Source organism: Camelus dromedarius, chromosome 17 (genome assembly GCF_036321535.1).
Source record: "Camelus dromedarius isolate mCamDro1 chromosome 17, mCamDro1.pat, whole genome shotgun sequence".
In the NCBI taxonomy this organism is placed as follows: domain Eukaryota; kingdom Metazoa; phylum Chordata; class Mammalia; order Artiodactyla; family Camelidae; genus Camelus; species Camelus dromedarius.
In genome coordinates this window covers 4,465,519-4,491,170 of record NC_087452.1, presented here as the reverse complement: position 1 = coordinate 4,491,170, position 25,652 = coordinate 4,465,519, and the positions used below count along the sequence as shown (strand labels likewise).

The 25,652-nt window shown below is 43.5% G+C and overlaps 1 protein-coding gene across 1 annotated transcript in view; it reads left to right on the top strand.

Moving 5' to 3' along the window:
• SYN2 (synapsin II) overlaps positions 1-25,652 on the top strand; it is a gene marked incomplete at its 3' end in the record, with an annotated part of 133,818 nt that overhangs the window by 92,788 nt on the left and 15,378 nt on the right. Inside the window, 4 exon segments of the mRNA XM_064496248.1 lie at positions 15,965-16,022; positions 17,295-17,386; positions 19,584-19,740; positions 24,457-24,546. Of these exon segments, the coding sequence (XP_064352318.1) occupies positions 15,965-16,022; positions 17,295-17,386; positions 19,584-19,740; positions 24,457-24,546 (397 nt within the window).

Below are 25,652 nucleotides of genomic sequence, written 5' to 3'. Positions count from 1 at the left end.
AGGAGCAGACTGGCTTTATATCGGCAAAGCCAAAACCAAACAACAAGCTACAAGACAGCAAATTTTGGCCCGGTTTAAAAATCAGTTGTCTGAAAAGGAAAAAAAAAATTAAAACCCTGAAAAATAGTAATTTTTCTGGTGACTCCTTGTTATGAACACTGTAGTACAGATTCTTGCATTGAGTGGGAGATGGGATTTGATGACCTAGTTTTAAGTTTCCTACACATGAGTGATAAAGACAGACTGTTATGTCTTTAAGCCATTCAAGTGAACATAGACACATATCAGAATGGCTGGCACAAAGAGGGAAGCTACTTTTAGCCTCAGGATTTCAGCTTTATCTTAGAAGAATCCCCAAAATACAAAATTGAGAACCTGGGAAATAAACAACATTCAAGTAGAAATTTCTCTTCAAGAGAGTACTTGTCAAAGTCTCTGTTTCATCCTTCCCAAGATTCCAAATTATTAGTTTCACATTCAGATTAATTCCTAAGCTACACAAAATTTCTCCCATTCACCCTATAGTCAGAATTTATCACTCCTTTCTCTGTACTATAACCTGAACAGAAAATCATGTATGTAGAGTGTCTGGGATGTCTGTTCTAAATTAACAATGTCTTTGAAGTTTAAGTTCTCTAACTCTAAAAGAGCACAAGAATTTTTTATTTTTTATTCTGGTAAAATACACATAATGTAAAACTTACCATCTTAACCATTTTTAATGTACAGTTCAATAGTGTTTAGTATATTCACATTGTTATGTAATCAATCTCCAGAACTCTTTTCATCTTGCGAAACTGAATCTCTCTACCCATCAAACAACAAATCCCTATTGAGCACAAGGAAATGTAGATGTTTTATCATGTAAGATGTGATAAAAGAAATAAAGAAATTTTAAAAGTATATATGTCTTAACTAAAAAGAAACTGAAAACTTTAATTTCAAGAGTTGAGGAGTTGTTTAGAAACCTGGTGAAAGCCGCTATGAAAATAAAAGAATTAATATTTATAATGGTTGATTATTAGTGAGGGAAGTACCAAATTGTATCTAAAGGTGTTAGTTGTCTGTACTGTCTTGTGTGAGCGTCCATTTTTAAAGCTGTATTTTTACTACAAAAATCATACTTCCTAGGAAGCCATTTAAAAATTGTCGTAGAAATTGTGATGTTCAATTGTTTTCATTACAAAATTTTATTTTAAAATTAAAATAGAAAGCATGCATAAGGTGAATATTTTAGAAAATTATTAGTAAATAGAGTTTTTTTTTAATGAATTCTCTTTAAAATTTATTTTGAGTAATTCCATATTTGAGAAGTAGTGTGACGTGACTTATAAGATCTGCTGTGGAGTCAGTTTGCATGGTCTCAAATCCTGAATCCACCACTCAGTAGTTGTATGACCTTGAACAAGTTAGTCTCTCTGTGCCTTAGTTACCTTATCTGTGAGATTAGGAGATAATGCTAGCTGGCTTGTATGGTTGATGTGAGGATTAAATGAATAAGATGTGTAAAGTCAGCACAGTAACTAGTGCTTACTACGTACTTAATAAATATTAGCTATTAACAGTTTTACTGTAATTGATATAATTCTGGTAGTTGGACTCTGGGATAAATAATCTTCTATGCCTCTGTTAATGCTAGTATATTTTTATTCTTTGCGTCCAAGCTGGATAAGGTCTATAGTCCCTACTCCTACCCTCCAACCAGTGCTTTGCGTATGGCTGGAAAAATAGTAGGTACCTAATCTGATGAATCTTTGTTGAGTAAGTAAATTGTTAGAATATTTTTAAAGATTTATAGAATATATTTCACTATAACAACACTGGATAATAGACTCCTTTTCAAAAGAATGTATCCAAACACTAAGCGTAAAATTCACAGGGTTTTCAGGCAAATCAGTTAGGGTTGTTTTTTAAAACTACTCTTTAGTCTTGTTGAATGTGAGGATTGTGTATCCTCAGTGGCTCATTAGAGATGGTTGAGATGATGGATAGATTCATTGTGGAGAAGGGAGCCAGAACAGTACCATATGTCTCTGTAGTTCCATACCAAGGCACGAGCTTCTATCCAGATCCACCCTGAACTGAAGTTAGTGTAACAAAAAGAGCTCTATTGAGAAGAGATCAGTGTTCCCACCTTGTGACCTTGGGCCACTTTTCTCCTTTAAGCTTCAATTTTTTCACCTATAAAAATGAGAGGATAGCATCTGAGATTCATTTCTCCATTCCGAACACGTATGGCTCCATGTTGCTAAACTCGGGTGCATCTGGGAGCCTGTGGCATATCTCTCCCAGGACAGTGCCAGTTCTCCCAGCCTGCCAAAATTCAGTTGTTAGTGCCTATTCTGGTGAATGATATCTCCCCTTGAATTGTTGCCAGATGGAAAATTGTAGGACGGAATGTGCCACCTGGGTTTGGATTTGGAAATCCAAAGTGTTGTTGCCTTGAGGTACAAAGATAAGTCTGCCCAGCCGTGGTGGTAAGTAGGCTGATAATACCAGCCATGGCAGTTTGCACTTGACTGGGAAAAGAGGGTCACATCTCCTCTGCTTATGAGAACGGAATGAGGGGAGAACTCTTTTCTTATTTCCTTCTAGCAGTTTGCTGTTAGAACCGTGTCCTGGTGATACAGTTTCACAAACAGAATCAATGTATCAGTAAAATGAAAAAAAATTTCCTATGCTTCTGTAATGCTCAGCTGTTTATATTCTTTATCATAACTTGATCTCACAAACACTCTGAATGGAAATTAAGTCCTCAGTTTCCACATCTTATAATATCATTTATGGATCTCTGTCTGTTGAATTCCACTGTTCTTCAATTTTTGGAAGATTGCTTTTCTTGGTCTAAGGAGGCAATGTGGTAGAATGTACCTGCCTCTGACTCGGTGTTTGACTTTGAGCTAATCAGTGTCTCCTCTCTTTGAGCCTCTGTTTCCTCATAAATAAAAGGCCTCTAAACAAAAATTTCCCTTTCAGAAAGCTGAGGAAATACTGTGTTATTAATGTTTCATACGAGAGTAAAACCTCTAAGCACTTCAGTATCTGGTATGTTGATTTATACCTAAAGAAGAACATGAAGACGGAGGGTGGTCTCATCGCACATTGTAGTAGGTGACCGTATTCCTGTCCACGTTTATAAATGCCTGGTCGGCATTTGAACAATGAATCCATTTTGTTGAAATGCTCTCCATTTTGAAGGACTCACACAGGCACACTGTTTAACCCAGTGGTTTTTATGTAAAGAGGGGAGAAAGGGATCTAAGACGTGTGAAAGGGTACTGTGCTAGATACTTTACATACTCATTAATTCTTTCAACAAATATTATTGGGTACCTGACATGTTCTAGGCATTGTCACACAGCTCCGCATGGGATTGATAAAGCAGTTACCACAACAGCAAGGTCTCTGCTCTCATAGAACTTACGTTTTGGTTTGGGGAGATGAATAATAAACACACAGTCAAGGAAATTTTAAAATAAAGATAATATCTATGAAGATTATATAAAGAGAGTGATTGGGAAGGGAGGGGACTACCTTAACTCAGAGAGTCAGAAAAAACCATCACTGAGGAAGTAATGTGTGAGCTGAGACTTGAATCATGAGAAGATACAGGACATGCAAAGATCTGGGGGAAGGTTGTATACAACGGCAAGTGCAGTAGCCCAGAAGAGATGGTGAGTTTAGTGTTTTGGATGAGTACATTAAAGGCAGGGTCATTTAAATGTAACAAACCTTAGAAGTAGGTGTTATCCTTATCTTACAGACGAAAATTCAAAGAAGTAGAGAGCCCAAGTTCAGGTAGTAAACTGATGACCTGAGATTTAAACCCAGGTGAGTCTGGGTCTAAAATCCAAGCTCTTTCCACTGGGCCATGCTTCTCAGCAGTTGATTAACATGAAAAGTTTTTGAGTTGGCTTGAATAACTCGTTTCCGTGTAACATGGTGGGGAAAGTTCGTTCTCTTTCTCCCTTTTGATTCAGGGAGTGAATAACCCACCTTAAAGGTGTAAATGGCTATTTGTTTTTGGCATTTAAGGAAGATATACTATTCTGTATTCTTTAAATACTGTTTTCTATTACTATTGTGGTTCTTCATTCAAGTCCCAGGTGGGTGGGTGTCCTCTGCTGGGCATCAGGCAATAGGTCTTTATTAACAGTGTTGTTACAGGGTGAACGTTTGTGTGTCCCCATTTCACCTCCCCACCAATTCATTCGCTGAAACTCTTACGCCCAAAGTGATGGTATTTAGAGGTGGGGTCTTCGGGAGGTAATTAGGTTTAGGTGAGGTCATGAGGGTGGGGCCCCAGTGATGGAATTAGTGTCTTATAAGAAGGGGAAGAGAGACGGGAGCTGTCTTTCTCCACCATGTGAGAACACAGCAAGAAGGTAACTGCCTGCAAGCCAGGAAGAGGTTTATCAGGAGTCAAACAGGTCAGCACTTTGACCTGGACTTCTCTGCCTCTAGACCTGTGAGAAATAACTGTCTGTTGTTTAAGCACCTAGCCTGTGGTATTTTGTTACAGCAGCTGAGGAGATATATGTCTCTATCTATCTATCTCTCTATATAGATAACACATAGAAAATAGATTATATATTCTTTCTCTATGTATTTATATAGGTACGGAAATAGAGAGAAAAAATATAGGTGTATTTATAGATATATAAAGAGAGAGAGCTTTATTATAAGGAATTGGCTCATGCATTCATGGAGGCTGAGAAGTCCTAGGATCTGTTGGACAACTGGAGACCCAAGAGAGCTGAAGGTATAGTTCCAGTCCAAGTCCAAAGGCAGAAGACTGATGTCCCAGCTCAGAAACAGTCAGACAGAGAGAGTAAATTCTTCCCTTACTCCTTTTTTTTCAGTCAGGCCTTCAATGGATTGAATTAGGTCCACTCACATTGGGAGGGCAGTCTGCTTTACTCAGTCCTGATTCAAATGTTAATTTCATGTAAATATTAATGCAAATGTAATGCAGAGACACCTTCACAGACACACCCAGAATACTGTTTAGCCAGTCTGGACACCTGTGGCTCTGCCAAGTAGACACAAAAAACTAACCCTGGTGTGCTTTGTATAAAGCATTGGTGAGTGTGAGGGTGCATGGCTGGGGCCTAGGAAAGAGGTGTAAGACAGTGTGCACCATCAGAGGTGATACGGTAGGGAGGGAGAGGCACAAATAAAATCAGCTGATGATACTAAGCTGAGTCTATTTAAAATGACAAGCTAATGTGTTTCAGACTAAGCTTTCAGAGGAAGGAGAAACCACTGCAGGGGCGGGGACAGGGAAGATTTCAGAAGGGAGCCATACTTGTTTTGGACCTTGAAAAATAAGGAGAGAGATGATTTCTTTTCTTTTTTTAATACTACTTTTCAAGTGGTCTCTAATATGCTTGAGGATGCATGCTAAAATGATTTATAAAAATTGTACTAGAAAAGAAAGTGGAAAACTCTTCATCCAATTTTCTTGAGACTGGAATAACCTTGACAATAATTTGGATAAAAACAATTAGAAAATGGTATTTGTCCTATTCCACTTAAAAATCTAGATGCATTCGTTCTTTGTAATATATTAAATAATAGAATACAATTAGGTGCTAAAAAGAACATTCTGTGATATAGTAAAGATTTATTCCTGGATCCAAAGGCTGGAAGAAAAGTAGAAAATCTATGATTGCTTCACCGATGAATTCTCCCAAACATTTATGGTAGAAATAATACAAGTTTAACAAAAATATCTTACTTCCCAAGTCATTCTGTGAAGCCAGCATTATTATTCTGACACCAAATCAGGCAAAGACACTACAAGAATAGAAAACCACAAACCAAAATCCCCAATAAGCATAGCTGCAACAATTCTTAACAGCATTTTAGCAAATTGGATACCATGATATATAAAAAGAATCATGCATCATGACCCAATGGGATTCATCCCAGGAACTCAAGTTTCAGGTAACATTTAAATATCAATGTAATTCACCCTCCAGCAAATGTAATAAGAAAAAAAAAAGTGTAAAAAGTCTTTGAGATTATCTTCTTTGTGTGTGTAAATGTGTGTGTGGTGAGAACGCATAGCAAAATTTTGTGGTAAGAACTCTTAGCAAATTTCAAGTTTACCATACGCTATTGTTAACTATCATCCCCATGCTATACATCAGATCTCCAAAACTCATTCATCTTGCATAACTGAAACTGTGGGCTCTGATCAACATCTCTTCATTTTCCCCTCCCTCAGCCATTCTATTCTCAGCTTCCAAGTTTGACTGTTTTAGATTCCACATATAAGTGAGATCATGCAGTCTTTATCTTTCTGTGTCTGCCTTATTTCACTTAGCATAATGTCCTCCAGGTTGATCCATGTAGTTGCAAATGGCAGCATTTCCTTTTTTTTTTTTTAAGGCCAAATCATGTTCTATCTTACGTATATATCATATTTTCTTTATCAATTTGTTTATCCATGGACATTTAGGTTGTTTCCATATATTGGATACTGTGAGAAAAGGGTGCTTTCTAAATGCAGCAACAGACAGAAGTGGTAGTTTGACAAGAGGTCGTTGGGAAACAGTATCTGAATGGCAGATTGACATAGTGTCTGAATTCAGAGTCTGAATGTTAGTAGAACAGGGCTCTTGTGCAGGTTGTCCACTGCACAAGGGCACTTGACTGAGGAGACAAGATGGGGTGAAATGCAGCCCCACCTTCTGCTTGCCAAGCCAAGTTCCCTAGTGTAGGAATGTCTACCTGGAGGAAGGAACACCTTTTTCTAATTCAGACTCTGCAGCAGTCTTTCAGGACAGAAGTAGTGGGAGATAAGTTGAGGACAGAAGAGAGGGGCAGATCACAGAGGATGTTTCGAGATGGATAGCTTTGACCGTAGTGGTGAGTGTGGGTGTGGTTTGTGACCCAACACTGGAATTAAATCTGGAGATTTGCCAATGCTGGGATCCCTGTTTCTCTGGTATAAAATAAATCCATATGTTTTGAAAATTATACTTGCTTGATGTTTCTCCAAAGCAAACTTCAATACTGACCTACTTAACTCCAATATAAAATCAGCCTGATTTAATTTTATAAGCCAGTCATGCAAAGTGAATCTGTCCCACGACTCCAAATCATTCTGTTCTGTAGCTCCACTATAATTACAGACAAATGCTTCTCATCTTCCCCCCATGTGAATCCTGAGTTATAGGATTCTTTTTTCCCTCTGTGTTTGATAATCTTGTTATCTTGTGATGCTGCATCATTTAATTATTCCCCAAAATAGAGATCTTCAGAAAATCTGCTCAGAAAAAGTGATTTGCTGTTCCTAACTGAAGTCACAGCTGGTGTGTTTACTCAGAAGTTAGTCATTTTCAGAACTCTGAGATTGCTGTTTTTCTCAAGGGGTCTTATCTGCCATCTAAGTCTGTTGCAGCCCTCCTGCAGATCCGTTGAGGGAATTTTATAAACTCCAGAGAAGGACTCACTAGGTATCCTCAGAGATCTGCAAGCCCAGGACTCTATCAGATTGAGCCTGGCTCCTCTCTCTGATAACACCCTCCAAATGTCTAGCTGCGTTCAATTCAATAACTCCATACACATTTCCTAAGCATCTGCTATGTGCCAAAGAGTAGGACAGGCCTCGGGGCTACAAAAATGACTAGAGCACAGTCCCCACCTAAAGAAATATGCAGTCTCTAAACTTACCATCGCAAGTGCTGAAATTGAATTTTAGTAGCTCTGCCACCTACTCACTGCTACTTTTAAGCAAGTCACTTAATTTATCTGAGCCTTCTTTTCCTATAAAACCAGTAACATTGAAATGATGTTCCTGTAAGGCATGAAATATCGTGCGATTAATGTGGTTCTCTGGGAGAATAACGTGGAGAGTGTATATGGGCACTCAAGTTGTCTTTCCATCCTTTACACTCTTCTGTCCCCTTCAGATCTTTACTTTTACAGACTGAAGAAGACTCATTATGCCAATCTTTCCTAAAATCAGAGCCTTTTCATTTTGTTCTGTTTTTCTCTGGGCCATTTCAACTTTAATCATGTCATTTGTGTTTAGATAAGTGGCCCTTTAATATGCTGTATCACAAAGTACGATGCCTCGTCCAAGATGAGGTCAGAGTGTGAGAAACTCTTCATGTTGAGTTTCCAATAAACTTTCTGATGATAACCAACAATTTTTCACCTTTCACTCTCTCAGTCTTTTTGTGTTTTGTCTGTGACATCTCACAGGACTAATGTCCTCAGGAAACAATTTTCTGTCATTTGAGGTTCTTTTTCTGGATTGTAGTTGAGCACTCATGATCCCCTGGTAAAATCACTTCCCATTGAATATGTTTTCTTACACTTAGTCACATTACAACTCCTCTGCCACTTTTCTGCCCACGTCCACATCTTCTTTCACGTTATCCCTCATCAACTTGGCATTTTAATCCTTGGAAGAGCGGAATGCCATCTGCAAACTTGGCAATTTCCCCATGCACTCTCTTCCAGATCATTTATATGAATGTTCACTAAGACACCATGCAGCTTGCTTTCTATCTAAGAAGTACTTTAGTTGCAGAGAATTTGATTTAACAGTTTAATCACTGAATTAATAATGTCAAAAACCAGCCACAGAACATTGCTGTTATCCAGAAAAGTGGTCACTTCTTCCTATTATCTGTTTCCTATTCCTAAATCAATTATCCATAATAGACATTTCTCTATGTACTGGAAGAAAATTTCATGGTTCACGAATTAGATAACAAGTCCATAATTGAGTTAAGAACCCCTTTTCCAGTATAAAGCCTACCTACTTGAGGTCTCATTTAATGTCCTTGTTCCAAAACATCTATAGGTGTCCAATACTACTTTCTATCACTTAATTAAATCCTATGTTTAAATATCACTGTCATTGCCAGCTAGCATCTATGTTCCTAGGCCTAATCAATCGAATGATCAGTCGAGTTGCCAGATGAGTGTTGTGCAGTAGCTGTTGGTTTGCCACGTACCAGTGGAAGAGCAAGTCCTGAAGTCTAGTTACTGCACCAGCTTCTCAAATGATCTCGAGCCCTGGTTGGCTCCCTCCAGTTTCTTCCGTGTTCCAGATACATCTTAGCACATCTGATCGTGTCACCTCTCTGCTTTAAAATCTTTGACAGTGTTTTGGGAGACAGTTGGGAAAACTTGAATATAGACTCAGTAAAGATGTTTAAAATTACCATTAATTACTAAATAATAAATATTAAAAAATCAGTAACCTAGGGTAGGTAAATCCATAAAGAGAAAGTAAATTAGAGGTTTACTAGGGACTAGAGGGGAAGGAGGCAGGGAGGAATGGGCAATTGTTGCTTAATGGCCACAGAGTTTCTGTTTTGAATGATGAAAAAGTTTTGGAAATAGTGATGTTGGTTCCACAACATTGTGGGTGTACTAAATGCCACTGAATTATACACGTGGAAATGGTTAAAATGGCGAATATTTGCTGTATATATTTTGCCGCAACAAAAAAATGTTTAAGCTGTTACCAGTTAGAGATAATACTTAAAATGTTGTAAGAGAAAACATGATATTTGGAATGTGCTTTAAAACACAGAAACATAGTCCCAACAACAACAGTGAGGATGATACATGGAAAAGACAGGCAAAATGTTGATAAACACTGAAGATTGAGTTTTTCATAATAGAAAATTTAAACAAGATCTTCTGGAGGCTAGCCATCACGTCCCAGCTACTCAGCCTGACATCTGAAGGTCTTGGACAGTCTGGCCCTTTCTCTGGAGCTGAGGCCTGCAGAGCCCCTCCCCCAGTCAACGGGGCTTTCAGTTCTGCTTTCTCCTTCTATGAGGCAAATTCCTCCTCATTCTTTAAGACTCAGCTAGTCTCTGGGGCCTTCCCAGACTCCTCCAGGCCAAGAGAACTCCCTCCGTTGGGTTCCCACAGTGCCTTGTGCAGTGATACTGCTCCCCACTGCCCTGGGGGCTCCCTGCAGGCAGAGGAAGCTGACTTTTCACCGCACGTCTTTCTGAGCTGTGTGCAGCTTTTGTGGCTGTTGTAGTTGTGTGCATTCAATATTTTTTTAAGGGACTTCTCCCTTCAAAAAGCGGGAATGTGAATACTAGTTATAAAGCGTAAGAGTTGAAAGGGACCTTCGCAATCACCCGTATGCACACAGGTCTCCCTTTCTAGACTGTGCTTTCTCTACTTGCCAACTCCTAAGCATTTTTACGTTTTCAGCTCCTACCACCGGGTGTTCGGTAAATCGTTGCTGAATTTGCTGACAAGTTACAGCCTTTCTTTCTACAGATGGCCAATTAACTATCTAGCTATTTTAGAAGAAAAAGTTAATTTTCAGGGGCGGTTTGTCAGAGCAGCAAATAAGCACCTGGAGGGCCACCACTGGGTCAGGGAGCCAGCGAAGCCAGGGGGTGAGGGAGTGTGGTGGGTGCGCAGCACACATCTTGCCAGGGGGTGGCGGCAGGAGCTCACAAACTCTCCAAGGCCCTCAGGCCTGGTTTTACCCTCGCGTGTAGGATGGGAAATAAGAACCCTCTCCTATTCCTGATTTATTTTCTAACTTCTTTACGCCTCGAGACACTTGACCGAAAGAACAGGGCCTGAGTTATAGACACTGAGAGCCAGAAACTAGGCACCTTGTTAGAGATAAGTGTCCAGACAAGTGCTAGGCATTTATTAGGGGCATTGTTAGTGCTTTTGTCCTCTAGCTTGAGGTTTCCACCCTTGTGCAGGCCTCAGGCACCCAGGGAGGGTGTTCGGTCCTTTAGTTCCAGTGTGGATGGAGATTGAGAACAGATTTTCACGTGGGGAAGAAGAGGGAAGAAAGACCATGACACCGGGATGTGCACAGGCGAGAAGAGAGAAGATGGCGGGGCCTGCAGAGACAGACTCAGTCCACCCAGTCCTGAGGGTGGCCTCCTCTGATTTTCTACATCCGTTCAGCCAAAACCATCACTCCTACCATCTCCAGTCAGTAAGCAAGCACTGATTGTGAATAAGTACACAGCTCGGGGAAGGAGCTGGAAGTTTATAGATACGATGATTATATTTGTTCACGCCATAGCTCGGAGCATATGACAATGGGACATAATCAATATTGAAAATCCAATTTGTTGGAAAATCCAGGGCTCATATATGGATGGTCCTTGCTCTGAAGTAGAGTTGCATAATCCAGTGGTCTGAGGCTGGGGTGGGAGAGAGGTATCACAGGTTATTAGACAATTGAGTTTGAAAGGTGACATCAGATGATGATGCTATGAACCAAATATGATGAGTAGACAGTAAATGGGAAGAAAGTTCAGGAGAAGAAGAAGCCCTGGCTGTGGTATTAGTAAAACAGCAGTAATACCTGGTGCATAAATGTTTGTTGTGCTTTGCTGATAGTACTTCATATTTACAAAACATTTCAGAGTTCCTGAAACACTTTCATGTCAGTGATTCTCATCTGGCTTCATTAAGTCTTAACAGCAACTTGTGAGTCAGGTGTTATTAAATGAGATAAAATACAGAAAGCACTTAGGATAGTGATTAGGAGGTAGTGAATGTTTGCCATTATTATTAAAATCGTCATTAGCCCTATTTTATACATGAGGAAACTGAGGCTCAGAGAGGCTGTTACTTGCCCAGAGTCACACAGCTGAGAAGTGGTAGAACTCAGCCTGAACTCAGTTCCCCTGGCTCCTATTTCCAGAACTTTCTCCATTATCCCATCTATAAAGAGGGAGTATTTAAGCTAAGCTTGCCAAGGCTCAGCCAAGTTTTGAGGCAGCCTTAGCAGAGAAGTCTCTGATGATGTCTTCTCAGCCTTCTGAGCCCTAGTTGGTAGGTGGTTGGGAATTGCTGAGGATATTCTGTGCCCCTGAGTAAGAAGAGTTAAATCTGGGAGCATCTACTCATTTTAGCAGCAAGAGGAGATGGTTCATTGCCTAGTCCATCAAGGAAGCTGTAAGTCATTAAACTCACATAGATCCTCAGCTGCTAGGCTTGTTAAGAAAATGTTACAATAGGGGGAAATTGACAACACAGAGACCATAGATATTTTTAGTCTGCGTCTCAAGGATGTACATCTTGGGTTCTGTTTAGATTGAGCACAAGAGGGTGAATTTGGATTGATTTGACAAGACTGGCAGTCAGAAAGTCCTTACTGAGCACCTTTTCTGTGCCTAGCATATGCACGGGACTGTGGGGTCACCCAAGAGGGGCAAAGTAACTTTCCCAAACTTTCAAACACTGGGGAGAGTGATATAAATTTTTTCTTGGCTGGGGGGAAGTGTGCCAACATCAGTAAAAATTCTTGTGTCTATTTCCTGCACCAGAAATTCTTCAGTAAATTGTTTATCTTTCTAATGTACAATGTGGTGACTGACTACAGTTGATAATACAGTATTATATACTTAAAATTTGCTAGAAGAGTAGATCTCAAGTGTTCTCACCACACACACACGCACACACACACTAGGTAATAATGTGAGGTGATGAATGTGTTAATTAACTGATTGTGGTTATCCCATTTCACAAAGCATACATATATCAAATCATCATGGTGTACACTTTAAATATTACAATTTTATGTGTCAGTTGTACCTTAATAAAGCTAGAAAAAATTTATCTTATGAATATATTCTTAAATGTAAGCCATTGTAGGTCTGTTTGTAATAGCAAAAACAACCCCAAAACTGGAAATCTAAGCACTCACCAGTAAATATTGGTTAAATTACTGTATAATCTTCAAATGGAATCTTCTACAACTATTAAAAAAGGAAGAGGTCTATCAGGATGTGCTGGAAAAAATATCACTAAGATATATTTTAATTGAAGTATAACTGACTGACAATAATATATTAGTTTTTTGCATACAGCATAGTAATTCAATATTTTTCTAGATTATACTCTATACAAAGTTATTATAAAGTAGTAAATAGTAGGCTATCCCATGTTCATGGATTGGAAGAATTCATATTGTTAAAATGTCCACAGTACCCAAAGGACTGATAGATTTTTAAGTGCAATAAAAAAAAAATTAAGGTTCAGAAAGGAAGAGTTTATATAGCATGATGCTATATGTATGTTTGAAGCATATATGTATTCAGACATTTGCACACATTTTCCCAGCGCTGGAAGGGTATGCTTGCAACTGGTAATTGGGAGTATGTGTGCTGACAGAGGAACGGGAAAGGAGAAATGTATTTTTCATCTTATTCTTTTAAGTGCTTTTTAAGATAGATTGATTGGTTTAACCATGTGACATACTTTTTTTCCCCTTAATTTAAGCCGCTTTCCTATGGTCACACTGCCAAAAAGGGGCACAGCTGGGATTCCCACCCAGCCTGTGATTCCAGAGCCCTGTGGTCCAGAACCCCTTTGGATCCTAGCACACTGCCTCCTAACATTGCTCTCTTGGGATCAGGAAGTAATTGTGTCACTTGCTTGTAAGTTAGAAAACTTTTCATGAAAACACCTGGGAGAGTGTGCTCATTCTCCAGAAGAAGGGTCTGTGCCCCAATGCCTGCCATCTTGGCTCTTTCTCTGTAGGACTGTGGCTCAGCCAAAGAAGGTCAGTGACCTTGAGGCAGGAAACACAAACTAAGGTTTCCAACAGGACAAACCACCTTAAGGAAAAGGCATTAAGATAATTGGAGAGGTGGGGGTGGGGAGAAGACATGAAAACAGTATCATTAGCCAACTTGGTCAGCAGGCAGGTGCAGGAAGTGGCAGATAAATGCGGCCAGAATCTATAAACATACTTCAATATCAGTGTTCAAAACTGACAAAATAAATGAGTGAATTAGAGAACTTGGGAGCATCTGAGTATCTAGAGATAAACTCGTAGTTCTAAGCTTAACTCCTATGACCTTTTCTGGGATTTGAGCATATTATTTAACTGCTCTGGGTTTGTTTCCCCATTGGTCAAAGGGATAGCATTGTCTGTCCCGGCTGCTTCACTGAGTTGTAAGGAACAAATAAGGCAAAGAATGTGCTTTGAAAATGCAAAGCATCCCTTAGAATGAGAGGTTATTGTTAGTGTCTCCAGACTTACCTCACAGGAGAGCTATTTTGAGACAGGAAGGTGGGAGGAGGCATCAGAAAAGCATTGCTGGAAACAAGGTAGACACCTCACCAACACAAGGAAGGAACCTCATCAGACCATGTACTCTAGTTCCTCCTTTTATAGTTGTGGACAAAGACCTACAGGTCCTCTAGATCTGCAGAGCAGTGATGGCGCCATGTGCACACTATTATTTAGACCCATAAATAAGCTGGAGCAGTAGCCAAAGGGATGGGATGTGCTACAGGCCCCCTGCTTGAGGGGCTTGCTGGGCTATGAAGGTGGAACAGGGTCTGGAAGCAAGCTGATGAAGCTGAGTAAGGAATTGGGGCAGAGGTGGGACTTCAGTGATCCAGCTCCACGATGGCTGAGTGCCTCTGAGGAACAATTTGAGGGTAGCCAGGGACTTGGATAGGACAAATGACAACTTCCTGGAACAGGCTGTTCCAGAAACCAGAGAGGAAAGGAAATAGTCTGGCCTGATCCTGGGTAGTTCACAGGAACCAGGGTAGGAAGCAGTGGTAGTGGAATTAGTGCTCACAACATCAAGTCCCTCTTGAGCAGAAGAAGGAAAACGGGAAAAGAAACATGCAACACAGCGCACGGGGCAAGTCCGTTTATGTAGTGATAAGAGTGAAGATGGAGAGAATGAAGGAGCAGAGGGAGACAGTACCGTGCAGCGCCAGGGGCACTGGATTCGGACTTGGGTGTGAATCCTGGCTCTGTCACTAACTTGCCATGTGACCTTGAATCTGCCATTTTCCTCCTCTGAATCTTGGTTTCTTCACTAACTTGCCATGTGACCTTGAATCTGCCATTTTCCTCCTCTGAATCTTGGTTTCCTCATCTTGAACGTGAATACCTTTCTCTGGATCTTGTAAGTCGTTATGAGGATTAAATGGGGTATTCTTGAAAGCAACTAGTACATAATTCCTAGAACATGATGCCCAATAAATGTTAGTTTATCCCTTTTGGGACTTTTAGAAAACCTCCAGTGGAACATACTAATTTGGAATTTCAAGCATTGGGAAAGCAAGCTCCACCTACCTAACAGGTACAGTGTGGAAAGTCCTTTGTTACAGATGGAAAACCAGCCTAAATACGCAGATGAGAAAATCTGGGAGGGAGGCTAGGTGAAAGGCACAGTAGCAATGTATATATAAATATAAGCGTAAACCCATTCCCCTTACCAGTGGCTGTGAGGCCATTAATGCATTAATGTGAGGTTCCTCCAGATCTGAGACAAAATGGGAAGATAATCAGTACAGTGTATGTAAGTTTGACTCATTCCCTTGACTACTCAGAAATACAGCATAAGTTTTGTGTTCAATTATAGTAGCTTTCTTCAGCCACCCCCCCCCCCCTTTTTTCTGGTATAATTAACTCTCCTTCATTCATTGATTGTCCTTTAATCCTTATTTTGTTGGTTATATTTGCTTTTTAAATTATTAATTGCCTCAAATCCTTTTTGGAAGTATGAGTATGAAGAAGTAGAATGGTAACAGTTTCTTTAGAAACTAAAACTCCAAAGGTGGAAACCAACTAGAAAATCTGAGTGAAATTAGGATGGGGGAAGACAAGGGAACTATAGAGATTTATAAAATTGACCTAGGCTTTACCAGAGGTAACATTAAGGAAATTCCTACTTCTAGACTTCTTCTGTAGCTGAGGATATTATCATAAAATCACAAAACCTGAGAGTGAAAGTTTCACTCTCGGTTTATTTCATGGATGGGCAAGTTGATCACAGAGCAGAGGCAGTGATTTGCTTGAGGGTCCCTCATGGTGACCCAGTAGCAGAGCTAGGGTGCGACCCTAACCAGGTCTCTTGACTCTCATTCCAGGATCCTGTCTGCTATAGTCCTCTTTGTGAGAATGAATTTCTTGCCTCGAACTAATTTGTGTGGGTTTTTTTTTTTTCTTTCCCTTTTCCAGGGCCAAGTGCTTTCGGGGCAAAAAAGTCCTTGGAGATTATGATATCAAAGTGGAACAGGTAACCAGCCTGGAGCCCAGGGTTGCTTCTGCGTCATCTTTGTTCTCTCTTGACATTCCAGAGTGAACCACCTCGTTCTGCCAAATGGAGAACAGTGTCCATCACTAGCATCCAGTCTCTCTATCTCCTCCCCCGACCCCCACCCTTTCCAGGACTGTTCTCTCTACGAGACCCAGTCCTGAAGGCTGCATTTTCAGCTTCCCTGACTTCTTTTCATGGTTCTGGTGTCTGGAGGGAGGCAAGCAGTGTGGCCCTTAGGGCCCTCTTGCAGTGCAGGGTTCTCAGGCTGAGGAACACTAGAGGAATATCTTCCTAGGACATGGCCACACCTCCACTTTGCTGGTGGCGTGGTCCTCCTGGGTGGGCCCACGTCTGCCATTCAGGTGTGCGGCCTCCAATGGTGCCCCCTCTGTGCCTGAGGCTACTCTTCAGAGAGAACTTAGAAAAGAACACTGCCTGGCTTTAATGCAGTGAAGTGCTGAAAGGCTCGTTTTTAAAAAATATTCCTCTATCCTCTGCTTCATGATAAATAGAGGTTTGGTCCATCTGAGTGGAGAGGAGGATGTCCAGTTTAAAGAATATGTGTATTTTCTATGTAATGATAGAAGCTACTCATCATTCCTTACACAGTGTGCTGTGATTTACAGAGTACTTTTCCTATCCATTATCGCATTCTATTCTTGAAATTACTTGTTAGATAGGCAAGGGTGATAAAAATTATTCCCATTTTTTAGGTGGGAGAAGCTGTCCCCCGAGAGAGAACGAGTAACTTGCCTATAGCATCTTGTGCATCTAGTTGGGTACAGAGCAGAACTAAAACCCAGTTGCCTAAACTAAAACTTAGTGCTTTCATGGCGAAGAAGGGCATGTTTGCCCCAGTTTGCATTCCCGCTCTGCAGCGAGGCAGCACAAAAGATACTGGGCTGGGAAGTTGGAAGGACCTGAGTTTTGCTCCTGTCTCTGCCAACAAAAATTTTTGTTTGTCCAAAAAAGTCACTTAACAGCTCCTTTGGTAGATAGGGACAATTCTCTCTGCCCCTCCTGCCTCAGAGAGTAGCTGTAGAGTTAGATGAGGTCAGTTTGTGAAAATGCTCTGAAAACCGTAAATGAACGTTTGGTGGTAAGGATGCTGCTGCCGCCACGTATAGGACTTGGCAGAGTCACGACTGTGGGCTGAGTCCCCTACTCTTATTTTTATTTATTTATTTTATCATAGTAAAAAAACACGTAACATGAAATCTACCCTCTTAATCCCCTCCCGTTATTTTCCAGGCGGAGTTTTCGGAGCTCAACCTGGTGGCCCATGCAGATGGAACCTACGCTGTGGACATGCAGGTGCTCCGCAACGGCACCAAGGTTGTCCGGTAAGATCCTTTCTGCCCTCGGGGTCACTGTCATTCTCTCCAGGGTTACCGTCTGTGGCTTGCAGAGGTGGTTTCACAGTCAAGTGATGGAGTGGAATGGTATTGTTGTGAATAGTGCACGGGACTGAATGGTCTGTGCTGAGTGGACGTGGCAGAAGAAGGCAGAGGAAACCAGCCCCTGCCCTTAGGGAGGTCTTAGTCCAGAGGTAGAGAAAGCTCCATGGACTCAGAGCTCACGCGTAGAGGTAACCGGATTCCTGTCAGCGGTGTTCCAGGACTCCAGCCCTACCTCAGCTAGGGCAGTCCTGTGCTTTTCTCTCTGAATATATTTCCCCTGAAAAACAGGATTCCATTGCTTAAAAAAAAAAAAGTTTGAAAACCTCTTCTCTAGTTTAACCTCCTATTTTACATTGATTTGTTTAGATTCACTCAGCGAGTTGGTGGCAGAACCTTGTATTCCTTGTGAATTCTTTTAACTCCCAGCCCCGTGTTCTTCTAAATTCCGAATTCCTGCGACTCATAAGTCTGATGGGAAAGCCTGGGGTTGGAAGGGACATTGGAGGTGGAAGAAAATTTGCAATTACAAGGCACTTAGGTGGCAGGTGGGGTGGTGGGTGACTTACAGACGTGATCAGATATCATACAGCAGTTCTGTGAGGGAAAATCATTTCCACAGTGTATTCTTCCCAGCCTGGCTTCACGTTTTCAGACATCAGGGTCTTGCTCCAGGAAGTCTTCACTTCACCCTCTTCCCTGCATCAATCTGCAGTCCTCTGAAACTGAGGCCTCCAGTGTCCAGCAGGACCTGGATCAGGGACAGGGAAGGCAGAACCGGGTGTCTGGAGCCTCATGTCAGGAAATGTGAGCTCATCCATCCCAGAGACTGAGGAAGACAGAAGAAAAGATGTCTGTCTGGAAGGGGAGTGAGCTCAGGGAGCTCCTGCTAGAGAGAACGACAGGTTCCTCCAACTGCAGATGGAGTGAGTCACAGGGATGTGTGACACCAGCCAGTGGTGACAGAAAGGCCTATAGCAAGTGCTGGGTGGTTTCTGGCAAAAATAAGGCAGGCCCTTCCAGTTAGCAGGGTGGAAACTTAAGAGCTGACCTCAAGTCTAGAGTTCAGTTCCTGTAACTGGGATGTCAGGTTTGGTCTCAGGTGTACAGCTGGAGCCAGTTTCCCAGAATGAGGGCACAAGGTGGTAGGAGCACAGGCCGTACTGACTAGGTGCTCAGTCCCCTGAGTGACTGAGGAAGGGTCCTTCCATCCACTTTAGAAGACTGGTTTCTGGGCCTGGGTGGGACTAGAGCTATAGATGGGGATTGGACGGGTGCCTGGGCAGAGAACCAGTTAGGTCATTGCACATGGAGTGAAACGGCCAAGGCCTTGAGCCTTGAGGGCCAGTGCTGCCACAGAACTGCCTCTCTGAGAAGGGGGGTTCCTCTGGAGTCAGGACATGAAGACGTGGGCCCTGGTCCTGAGGAGCAGCTGTGGCTGGGAGCTTTGTTGGCCAGAGGTGAAATGCAGGGAACATTCTGAGCTTTCAGTGCTCCCTGTAGCCAGTTGCTCAACCTCAGTTCTGCGAAAAATATTTCCACCCCTCCCTAGTGTCCGCTTTGGAAGAATAACATTAGGAAGTCTGGTGTCTGTACTCAGCCTGGACCCTTGCTCTCCTGGAGTGGGGAGCTGCTGCTGAAGGCGTTGCCTGTTTTAAGGAGCAGCTTTAAGGAGTCGGGGCAGGATGTGGAGACCAGGGATCTACGTGGCAGGGTGATGAAGTCAGCTAAGTCTGTTGTCCTCAGAGTCTGCTGGGTTCCCTTGGAGTACAGTGCTGGAGCCGCGAGAGCTTAAGTTCTCATACTGCCCCGTAGGGACAGGGGGGATCCTTGTCCATTAAAGGTGTGAGGATCTAAATGTGTTTCTTCCCTCCTCAGGGCATTTGTACCTTAGAAAAACGCAAGGCTTAACCCAGAAGAATAAGAGAATTTAAGAAAGCTGTTCTTCAAATCGCCTTTGAAAAATGCTATATGTAAAACCTCATGTCCCAGTCCCTAAAAGAATAATAATGATAAAATGAGGGGCTTAGCCCAGGTAGCCCCGAAGGCCTCTTCTCTGTCTTGGGCTTTAGAAATGGAAGACAAGGTGACGTATGACCTGAGGTACTGGTTGATGGCAGACCTGCTTCTACGTTCTTCCCAGGTCCTTCCGGCCGGACTTTGTGCTCATCCGGCAGCATGCGTTTGGCATGGCGGAGAATGAGGACTTCCGCCACCTGGTCATCGGCATGCAGTACGCAGGCCTCCCCAGCGTCAACTCCCTGGAGTCCATTTACAACTTCTGTGACAAGCCATGGGTGGTGAGTGAGGTCCCCTCCCCCCAGGTAAAAGAGTAGGACCCAGGTCCTCTATTTCCCAGCCCCCCAGGAGGCACCACAAGTAATCCAGATTCAGGAGGCACCAGCTGGGACACAGGGTAGGGTCACTCTCACAGTGACATTGTCATCATAGGCTGGGCCATCTTTGCTGCAGAGTGGACCTTTGGCGTCACAGCGAAGTCACACAAAGATTCTGTAAAGAAGCCCTCACAGGTCTGTAGGCTGTGTCCTTAGCCATAGGATACAACAATAAAAATACCTGTTTCCCGCCTCTGAAAGGTCTAACCATTGGAAAGGCCTGAAGCCAGTAGGGACTCAGGGGATGGTCCATCTCAGAGGGATGTTAGTGTCAGAGTTCTGCCAAGTGTTTAAATGAGATTTATCCACACACATATCAATCAGACACTTACATGCACCGAAAGTTTCCCCAGAGATCATCACATCTCACCCCTTCATGGCAGAGATGTGAAAATTATGGAAGGAAGGTAAGGAGTATAAAACCACTTACTATGTGCTGCCACCTTCTGAGATTTTCCTACATTAATTTTGCTTAATCCTCACCACAGTCTTACAAGGAAGATACTACTATTATCATTATTATCATTTTTGCAGAGAAATGAGACCCAGAAAGGATTAAGTAACTTGCCAAAGTCATAGAGCCAGGGTTTCTCTAGATCACACTGTATGTATCCCACATAAATTGAATTACCGTGTGAGGAGGAAGCTGGTCTGGTGTTCTCTTCCTTGGCCAGTCTGGAAACCTTGGAAGCAGTGGAAACTTTTGAGCAGAGAGAACAGTGGAGCTAGGAGGGAGAGTGACCGGTGACAGTGCTGGGCCTCTCTGGCTGCCCCTCTGACAGCCGAGGGGTGTAACTCCTGTAACTTTGTTGCTCCAGGCTGGTCCTCTTGGAAGGAAACACCTGCCCCGATCACATCCTCCTCCTCTTGTTTTTCAAAAAGTCGTTTCTGCCATCCCACACCAGCTTGCCAAGGGTCACGACACTGGTCACTGACTGTCAAGTTCCCAGACCCCAAGCCTCTATACCACTCAGAGAGCTGGAGGGGGTGTTTCTTAACTAAATGGACTCACCACCCTTGATCTTTTTTTCACACCTGAACTCAGTTTTCATGTTCCGTTGGAACCAGGAACCTGACAGTATAAGAGAAAGACTGATGAGCGAGGAGTCGGAAGACCTGGGAGCTGCTGCGGTCAAGGAGGGGTTGCCCCTTATTTAGCCTTTCCCTGTGTCTGGCCTGAGGATCTGGAACCCTAGAGTTTTGCAGAAACAGGCTACAGGAATTGTGTGATTTGAATGAATCACTAATCACAGAAGAGCACGTGAGGCCTTCGCCAAGGTTCTCTTCAGTCACAGGACCATCCCTACTGATCTTTTGCCCGGCCCTCTCCTCCCTCACCCTTCAATGCCAATTTGAATTTGGCTTCCTCATAGCCACGCAGGGCGATTCTGCTATTATCAGCTGTTTCCTGGGCTATCTCACTAATCAACCTTCTGACTAAACCTCTCTGTGCCCAGGTTTCTTTGTCTGTAAACTAGGAATAGTCATAGTCCCTGCCACCAGTTTGCCAGCCTAGTGTCATAGTCGCCTAGTATTTGGGATCTTAAAGAAACTAGTTCCTCGCTTTATGTTCCAAAACTGTGCCAGAGGCCAGGGAGCTGTGGATCAGAGAGCCTGTGCCTAGGGCTTTGCCCCACTAGGATCTGGGATCTGGTGAGAGTTCACACTCTCACCCATTCATAATCCCGGCATATCGCCTTTGGCATCGCTCCCTGGCCAGACACCAAGTTCTCCCTTCTTTTTTGGTGAGCAGCTGCCACACTAGTGGCATTTTATATGTTGTCCTCTGCCTGTTAATGGGAGTGAACAAATTTGGTGACTGTGAGGGGAGGGTCCCCTGAGATGATGACTTTGTTTCATATTTTCTAATTTTCTCTATTATGGGGGCTCTTGGTGTGAGAAGAGGCCTCAGTTGGGTTGGGAAAGGCTCTGTCTTGTGTGCCCGTGTCTCTGAGCACATCTGCTATCTCATAAATTGATCAGGGCAGGCACGCTGGGATTTTGGAAGCAGAAGTAGACCTAACAATGAAAGCATTCCAGAGAAAGCAAGAATGCCACCATCCCACATTGCTGCAAATTTATCTGAAAATCCTGCTACTCTTTGTGAGTTTTTTAAGAGACAGATGCACAGAGTTGAATTAAAGCATTCTATTTCCAGGAGATAGGACAATATATTAAATTCAGACTGATCTTGAAATCCCATTTTTTTCCAAGACATCTGTCCTGATAGATTGGATAAGTGGGTATAATGAACATTATCTTCCTATTCATTGCCAGTACCACCCCCAGCTCCCAAATCCTTTCTTTTGTCTATACATAGAGGAAATAACCCTTATCAGACGTTACTTTTGTTTAATCGGTGACTGTGTGCTTGTGACTGAATCTAAGTTTCCAAGGAGGCAGGGGTTAGAGGCTAAGCCCAGAACTTTGAGCAGACAGTGGCTGCTGGAGGTAGAAGAGGGTGGGTGAGCTCCCAAGGACCCGCTAGTGCCTGGGAACTGGCTGCCACTTCAGTCTTGGCTGCCTGAGGACCCTGGGAGTCCACCGTGGGCCTTCTTGGCATCAGTGTGGTGTCTGTGTAATTCTCCCACATGCTGGGAAGATAGGGCCCCACATGCCTTGGTGCGGTGCCAGGGCGTGGGCCGCAGCAGGACACAGGTCGTTAGGCAGAGCTGGCATCAGCTTGCTGGGGATGCTGGAGAGCTCGGGGAGCTCAGGCAGGTTTCCAGACACAGAGCAGGAGTCCAGCCAGGCTGAAGTGGGCAGGCAGGATTTAAAGGTCAGATGAGGTGGTGGGGAGAATCAGAGATGGCAGGAAGGGTCTGAGGGGTGGTCTTGATAGTCAAAGAACGTTGACAAGCCAAAGAATGGTGAGGACCACGAGTTCCATGGAGAATGCACTGGGCCAGAAGAGAACCGGGTGCCGCCCTAGGGCAGCCTCACCTCCAGGCGCGAGGTCGGGAGCCTCCGCTTTCCTTTGCTCTTCTAGCCTCAGTCTCCTCATCTGTAACATGAGATGTCTCGTCTAGAGACTCTACAGTCCCTTTCAATAATAAAGCCTTAGGGGCCGAAAGTCCATTAATCATGCTTCCAGCCCCGGAGGAGGCCTTAGTGATCCAGAGTCACCAACTGTGTGTCATTAAGGGAAGTGACCCAGAAATTCCAGTGTTTTTCTGCATTTCAAAAATTACATAATTCTATCTTTACTCACAAAGGGACCACAGCAGATGATCACTTAACCAGTAGTTTGATCATGGAGTCTGGGAGGAAATATAATAGGTGTTCTTTTGTGGTGAAAAGTTTGAGGAAACTGAGTTTTCTCATTTTATATGTGGAGCAAATGAGTCCTGGAGAGGAGAAATCATTTGCCCAAGGACACCTGGCAAGTCAAGGCGGAACAAGAAGAATCAGAAGATTCCAATTTCCTAAGAGCCCAGTTCTCCACACTCGTGTCCCCACACTGCTCGTGTGCTGACGTACCTTATGGAGAGTAGGACCTGAGCGTTTGAGAAATGTTCCAGCTCTCCTTTCTCTGCTAAGTAGAAGGCAGGTTCGATCTGGCAACTTTTCCTTCTAGCAGTTCCAGACATCAGTGGCTTAGAGCGTGGACCCAGTAGCACTGCCGAGAAGATGCTGGATTACCCCTGCTGCCAGGGCACTAGGGGTGGATGTGGGCATGTGTGGGAATGGACTGAAAAGGAAAGTCTCCTGTGGGAAGAACATGGTCTCTTGAGAGCCTGAAAGGCAGCTACAAGAAGGAGTAGGGAGACTTATGAGTTAGGAATAAAGGAGCCTGGCCATGAATTTGGCTCAACTGCTGTGTGACCTTGGGCAAGTGACCTCTCTGGGCCTCAGTTTCTTCACTGATAAAGTGTGGGGGAGAGGGGGCACCAAGGGGAGCTGCATGTGTGCCAAAGGCAAGCCCTGACGCTTACATGTGTGTACCTCACCTCTTCCCGTGGAGCTGTTCCGCTTTCTCATAGCTAAAGGGTCCAGTGAGTTCAGTTCTTGAACGAGTATTAAGTCCCAGAAGACTGGGTCTGTCTTTCCTGCATTCCATGACCACCTACATCTTCGTGAAGAACAGTTTCATTCAGGACCTCCCTGCTTAAACTCTGATGACTCCGTACTCCCTACAGGAAAAAGCTACCATTCCTTTGTTTGGCATTTGAACTTCAAGACTGGGCCCCATGTTACCTCCCCAGCTTCATCACTTGCCATTTCTAGAGATGCAGGCATTTAGAATTAGAGACCCAGATTTCAATCCCAGCTTAACCCCTTTGCAGCTCTGTGACTTTAGGCAAGTTTCCTACCCTCTCCGAGCCTCATATGTAAAATGAGGATGATAAAGTACCTAGTTCATCCATTTGAAATGAGGAAATATCAGTAAAATTGAGTAGGTACTGAATGAATGTTAGCTCACCCTGTCTCCCTTCCCCAACTGGAGCACAACTTCCTGGAGAACAGAGATGGGACACCTCTTTCCTATCCCCAGAGTGCTCTGCACAAAGCCCTCAGTGGTGCAAATGCTAGACAAATATTTGTTTGACAGGTTGACATTTTGTCTGTCTGTTCCAGAAGCTGTCTAGGTGAACTGAAGTGTTTGCTTCTCTTTTGCAGTTTGCTCAGCTGGTAGCCATCTACAAGACACTGGGAGGAGAAAAGTTCCCACTCATCGAGCAGACGTACTACCCCAACCACAAGGAGATGGTAGGTGACTGAGAGGGCACTTCAGCCTCTCTGCTGTTTGCACTCTCAGCTTAGCCACATGGTGACCATGCTGCTCTGAAGAGGGCTTCAGCATCTCAACCCGAGAGACTCTATTGAGGATGAACTGTGGACCCGCTCTGTGGGGCCAGAGTGTCTGGGTTTTACATGGCAGCCCCTTTGTCTCCAAAACCTGGAGACAGAATAGGAAAGAGCAGAAACAAGAGCAGTGTGTCAAGATAAAAGAGTAAGAACCCTGTAGATCAACAGTCAGAAGATCCCCTGCTTGGGTTCTAGCCCTGGGGCTGCCACAAGTCCTGGACAGTTGCACCCCTCCCTGTGTGTCAGTTTCCCAGTCAGAAAGCCAAGTGGACGTAACCATTCCTGACCAGAATCTCTAATATGGTACTTGCTTATAGGTGAGAATCCTTAAGTAACAGCCTCTGGAAAGTGTGAGGTGCTCCTCAGATGTAAGGTATTGTTCCTATTTGTATTCCCCAGACACTTGCCTTCCCTTGGCTTTCCTGAGATTTTGACAGGACTGGGTTTGCATTGTGCCTTCTCTGAGGCCATCCTAGGATGGCAGAAGGGCAGAGAGATGAGATGGACTGTTGGTACAGAGGCTGTTACTAATGTTTTTCCTCCGTGGTGACCTGGAGCTTAACCCCCTTCTTCTCTGTCCCCACATCTTCTGCCCCAGTCTTGCATGGTCAGTTGGCGACCCTGCTTAACCCTCCAATGGAGACTTTTCCATAGCTCTCCAAGTCTGGTGCTCTGGACAGAGACCTGCAGGAGGAATCTGCATTCGCACTGTTTCTGTGAATCAGGGGCCTTCTTGTGGCATTTGTACATGGCCCAGCTTATTAGCAAGCCACACAGAGAAGACGAATAATAACCGAGGGCCTTGAAAAGAACTACCGCCTTCATCTTTGCCAGAGCTTCCCCAGGAGAGGCCCTGGAACATTAAGCCCTTGCCCTTAATAAGCCCTTGAGACCCACATCAGGGCTTTCCCTTTCAGGGTAAGTCAGGAAGGCTTGCAGAGGCTGAGGACCCCTAGGGGTCTGTGCTTGCAGACTCGGGGAATCCAAGAGGGCACTGAGCTGGAGGC